The sequence below is a fragment of the Aplysia californica genome, unplaced genomic scaffold, assembly GCF_000002075.1.
Source record: "Aplysia californica isolate F4 #8 unplaced genomic scaffold, AplCal3.0 scaffold01260, whole genome shotgun sequence".
NCBI classification, from domain to species: Eukaryota; Metazoa; Mollusca; class Gastropoda; order Aplysiida; family Aplysiidae; genus Aplysia; species Aplysia californica.
Window position 1 is genome coordinate 106,435 of NW_004798530.1, and position 5,958 is coordinate 112,392.

The 5,958-nt window shown below is 46.1% G+C and overlaps 1 protein-coding gene across 1 annotated transcript in view; it reads left to right on the plus strand.

Moving 5' to 3' along the window:
• Nucleotides 1–5,958, plus strand: part of LOC101845440 — a 53,848-nt gene that overhangs the window by 32,849 nt on the left and 15,041 nt on the right. Inside the window, exons 11-12 of the mRNA XM_035973470.1 lie at nucleotides 2,033–2,212; nucleotides 3,907–4,086. Coding sequence (XP_035829363.1) covers nucleotides 2,033–2,212; nucleotides 3,907–4,086 — 360 coding nt within the window. The remainder of the gene's footprint in view (nucleotides 1–2,032; nucleotides 2,213–3,906; nucleotides 4,087–5,958) is intronic.

Here is a 5,958-nt window from a genome sequence, read left to right on the forward strand (position 1 = left end):
CACCCCCTCTCTCTCTCTCTCTCTCTCTCTCTCTCTCTCGCTCTCTCTCTGTCTCTCTCTCTCTCTCTCTCTTTCTCCCTCTCTCTTTCCCCCTCTCTCTCTCTTTTGTAAAAATTTTCTTACAAAAGCACTTAGCATTTTATGGTTGGAAAAATCAATTCAAAAACTTTTTCTCATCTCCAGATGTCCACTAGATCTCATCTTTATCCTGATTTTTAAAAATACCTCTATAGATTCGCTGATACAACGAAAAGATTGAATACTTTCAAAAAGTTTGCGCTACTTAAATGACAAAAAAGGCTATAATAGTACTGAGCACTGCGCCGTATTTAGACATTCATTCGTTAATTCAGTGCCAGATCTGCGACAGACATCGGCGATCACGGTTCTCTATTCATTCCTTTGCTCGGAAGTTCTTTAAAAAATCTACGTTTCTCTGATCTTTGCCGGTTACCTATATTTTGTTTAGTTTGTTTCCCTAAGTAGGTTGCTCTAGGCTCACCACTGCCTCGTTTGCCTTCAGTTTTGCCTGTGAGAGCTAGATGTTCTAGACCTTTATGTCTATTCAGCGGTCCCAAAAACGTTATTTGTCGTTTCCTGATTGTTAAGACCAATAAAGCAAAACGTCAATTGGGTAAAACGTTTATCTCACTTTTACTTTTTCCTCCTCTGTAGCCGTTAAGCGTCGGGGGAGATGCACTTTTCTACGATAAGCCAGCTCCGTAGTTCTTTCATTTCACCTTTCCCCTTTCACCTATCCTGTAGACTGGATGTCCATCTGGGCGCTTTTGAAAATTTGGTCACCAGCTTCCTCCACTCCTTCCGGTCTTCTGCTTTCCTGAGCCTGTCTTGGAGTTCCAGGCCTGTCCATTCTTTGATGTTGCACTCCCAAATCTTCTCCCATCTGCTTCTGCTCCTTTTTCCCTGGACGCTGCCTTGCAGGATAATCTTGGCAAGACCGAATATAATAATTTCTCAGGGCGTCCTGGACACCCTCAATCTACCTTTTGCGTGGCCTTCCTCTTCCTTTATAGCCTGAGTGCTTGGTGTTATATATAGGCTATTGGGGCTGGCTGGCTAGGTTACATTAGTAATAGGTGGCCAAACCATTTTTATTTTTTGTTGTTTTCCCCTTTGAAATGCAGGCAGGACTCAATGTCGATAGCTCCTCTTACTTCTTAATTTCTTAACTGTCTCGTCTTGTATGTTAAGGGTTTTGCTGGCGCTCATATGACCGTATGCAGTTGCGAGCGCTGTAAAACCCTCTACTATGATAAAGGGTTTTGCGGATACTTTTCATATCGCGTGCAGGGATTTTGCTTTATTGTGTTTTACTTATAATGTCCAGTTCTCGCACAGGTAGCATAATGTTGGTATAAACATTGAAGTGATAAGCTGTGTCTTTGTGTCCATGGAGATGTTTGGGCGACACAAAAGGAGCTCGAGCTGGTAGGTGAGAGCGTTGGCTTTTTGAGTTCTCATTTCTTTTTCACTGTCCATGGGCCTGTTGTCAGAGGCACAGCTGTCAAGATGTATAGACTCCTTCACCTGTTTCAGTAGTTTACTGGGTACAATGCCATATAATGCAAAAAAATGAAACAGTAAAAAACAACGGGTAAATCCATCACGCAAGGCTTGAATCACGTTATTGTAGTATGTACATTGGTATGAACGAAACTAAAACATAAAGCAGGGTATTTGTGTAAATTAAAGAGAAAAAATAAAACCACTTTGTTAATTTAAAAAAAAATGAATGAAAAAAGGGAAATAAGAAAGAAACACAGAAATTACTTGTCTTTGCCTTTATAACGCATTGTCATGCTACGGCGCTCCGTTAGCTCAGTTGGTACCATGTTTGTTGGGTTACATAGCAGGTGACACTGTTAAGGCTCTCCACCAAACTCGCTTGGTCGTATCGGAGATTGACGTAAAATTCGGAGGTCCCGCCTCTTCAATAACCCCACAGTCTTAAAAGGGGGTTAAACATACATATGTTATTTCACAATTTTTTTCCTTGCGTCTCCATCCACAGGCCACCGAGAAGAAAGTCTGTACGTGGACGTGGATTCGGACCACATATCGTCACAGGACATCCACACCCCGGTCCTGAATGGAAAAACCGTGGCGGTAATCGTTACACAGACAGACGGTGACGAGAGACGTTTTAATAACACATCAGTGACGTCATCGGTGTCAACAACGAAACAGGAAGGTAAAGGTCAAAGCATTGAAAAACGTGTTTGTGTCCGTGGCAAAATGTACTCCTAACGTCAATTGAACTTTTATTCTGTAATAGAGAAATAAACAAAGAAACAAACAAACCAACAGCAATAAAAGCGAATTAATCATATCTTTAAAAATTGAATAAAAAAAAATAAGGCGGTTTAAATTCAAGGTGTGATATCTTAAAAATAATTTCCAAGAAAGAAGCATTTGAAATTTTGACTCTTTTCTCGAAAAGGTAAAACGTTTAAGGGACCGGTGTATACGTTTTTCATTGCTCTTTTCAATTACAATTTATACATGTTTGACAACGGAACAGATGGCTCTCGCTAAAATCCCAGACTGGGCATTCTTGAATTTGGGTCATTTAGTTGAGTTTTCAAGATTTTCAAATCTTTTGACTCGGTCTTGTTGAAGACAAACGTTAAATTTGGAGGTCTTGCCTCTTAAATAACCTTTTAGTTTTGACAGTGGCGTTAAACCCATAAAGTCACTTTACTTGCAAACGGTGGCGTCGCGTGCGTGGGTTGCAGACAAGGTTGTGCACGATTGGAAAGTGAGAAAATGAGCAATAGGCATAGTAGCTACAATTAAGATTTCTAGAGAAAATCAATTAGAATCTGCAGGTTATCCCGTCCAAATGAAACCGCATAAAAGCTGCAATACAGTAAAACAATACTAACAACTCACTATGTTGACAATCTGAGAAGTTTTAAAGATTTCTAATTATTTCGTGCAGCACCAGGACTTGCTACACAATAGAGGGAGACAACAGTTTCGATACCCATTCTTCATTGAGTTACCGCAGACTCTACTAGTATAGTAGATAAGCTCGCGGAAACTTGAATCAAATTTATAGCTTGCACCAAATTAATGCTGCGAAGAGCAGTTTCATGCACCTTTCTTCTTGTGAGGGAAGAACGATGCCTAGATTTCTCTACTTACTTTTACTTACTTTTTCATCCTCTGTTGCCGTTAAGCGTCGAGGGGAGATGCAGTTTTCTATGGTAGGCCAGCTCCGCAGCTCTTTCAGTTGTGGTATTATGTTTTCTTAGAGTTTCCTTGACTCCCTCGATCCACCTTTTGCGTGGCCTTCCTTTTCCTTTACAGCCTGAGTGCTTGGTGTTGTAGGCTCTCGAGGCTGGCTGGTCAGGTGACATGCATAACAGGTGGCCAAACCATTTTATCCTCTGTCTTTCTATGTAACGCAGGCAGAACTCAGTGCCATATAGCTGCTCTTACTTCTTCATTTCTCTGCCTGTCTCGTCTTGTGATGTTAAGGGTTTTGCGAGATTTCTCTACAGGGACAAAAATAACTTTGGTGCAAAGATTTTGCTTGCTCCCAGCAGACACAACCCCAAGTGGTGTGACGAGCATAAACCCTCCTCGCTGTCTGTCTCTTCACTGGCGCAGCCAGCGGGTGACGGATCTAAGGATGTAGTAGGCCTAGCCTAATATCTAGATTTAGAGCACTGACTGGTTTAGGACAATCAGAAAAGGGGGGGGGGGGGAGGCCAGGGTCAGGTGGAGCGTTTGCACCAATTGCACCTATGGCGCCCCGCCACTGCTTACAAATGATTTCACCTTGTCTGTCAAAGTTCCCCACTGAACGATATGCCTACGCAGTTCGGTGGAGATTCTTGTTCCTCTCGGCGACGTCTTTTTGTTCTTTTTGATCCACAGAACGGTCAAAAGAAAATCAGTACGTAGACGCAGATATGGTCCTGATTAACGCAAAGAAGGCTAACACTCAGATCGTGATCGGGAAAACCACCTCGATAAACAATAAATCTAACACCCCACAGGCAGATTGCGATGACGGGAGACGTTACAACAACGTGTCGTTGACGTCACCAGAGTCAGGTATGGGTCAGAAAAGTAATTACTGTAAGACACCGATGAGTTATACGTCATTGCACCCCCAGTGGGTCGGGGGATATAAATAGACCCACTGCTTCGTCTGCAGAAGGTGCAACTCCTTCAAAGGCGAGGTGTCGCAAACGGACCCCAATCCTCTGAGATCCTGATGCGACACCTACTTTGGTGTATCCTCCTCTTCTCCTTCCTTCTTTCTTTCTTCTTCTATCTTTCCTACCACCGCTGACCTCATGTGCAGCAAAAAGAGAGGTCACCCATCCCACAGAGTGGGCGCCTCGTTGACCGTGAGGTGCGACCCGTGCGGAGGGAAACCGGGTACCTGGCGGTTGAGGTGAGATCAGTCCACGGACTGTCCCTCGCCAACACACCTCTTTGTTATGGTTTTCCTCTTAGACAGGAGGGTGGCACGGCCCATGCCACTCAATTGGTTGAGAGCTGAAACCCCATCAAGCCCTGGGTCAATCTTGACGGGAGGGTCTTGTACTTTCTCGTTGAGAGTATAGCTCCGGGGTAGCCCTAGCACAGCTCTGGTCATCCGAGCAATGTGTCTTGTTGGTCTCCGTGGCGGGCGGGGAGCCCCGGAATGGAATAAAATTTTTAAAAACTCTCATGGAATCCAAATCTAAAATAGACCCTTCCCCAGCTCCCAACGTGAAGAAGATACGGCTCGCGGAAGCGGGTGCGGCCACCGAGCCGAGAAAAATTCAAAAACAAGTAAAAGGACCTTTACCGTTGTTTCTTTTCTCCCTTCTCCCAGGGAGCTTCCGAAGCAGCCGTACGTGGCCATCTGTTGCAAGGAAAGGGCACAGAAGAAGATCACTGATCTGAATCTGTTCAAGACGGGAGATGCACTACGACAGGTTCTGGGATACATTCCTACGAATGTCCAGAAGCTGTCCTCTGGTGTACTCCTCGTCAAGTGCGCAACTGAAGACGAAGTGACTAAACTCCTGGATACCGCGACCTTCGGCGGTATTCCATGTAGGTCCGAGCGCCACCAGAAATCCAACCGCTCGAAAGGCATCGTCCGCAGCCATGAGCTGAAAGGCTGCTCCATGGAAGAAATTGTGGAGCACTGTGAGGGAGTGGTCAAAGCCCGCCGGAACACGATCGTCCTCACTTTCGAATCGTGTCGCCCTCCAGGCACCGTTCGGGCATCTTACTTGCTACTCGACGTACGACCCTATGTGCCGAACCCTTTGCGCTGTTTCAAGTGTCAGAAGTTCAGCCATAGCCAGTCACGCTGCCGTCACGCAGCCGTATGTCCCCGTTGTGGCAAGACCGGGCATCCTGAGAAGGAATGCAAGGCTAGTCCTTGTTGCCCCAATTGCCACAGCCAGCACACAGCTTTCAGCACGGAGTGCCCGACTTGGCTCCAAGAACGCGCCATCCAGGAATACAAGGCGCGAAATGGCTGCTCCTTCCAGGAGGCCCGTAAGGTTGTCTTCCCGCCAATCACAACCCCAGTCATTGGCCGGTCGTATTCAAAGGCAGCCCAGATGGTCACGAGGTCAGCAAGTAATTCTACTGCCGACCTCCCAAAGCCCACGGTCAACAGGCAAGTCTCTGTGCCTAAGATTACTAAGAACAGAAAGCCCGCTGCTATCCCTGTGGCAACCCTCTTTGAAGTGCCACTCTCTGACCGCTATGGGGTTCTAATGGAGGACAGGGAGGGCTCTTCCTCCACCCCCTCTCCTCCCCCTCACCCCTCTTCTATCATTTCTTCTTCTTCTCCTTCTTCTTCCACCTCACAGCCCATCCCTCTGATGGGGTGTGAGGTGGGCCTTCTCCCCTCCTCCCAGACCCCTCCGCCCCCTCCCCCTACCCCTCCAGCAGACAAACCCCTGCCTATGGAGG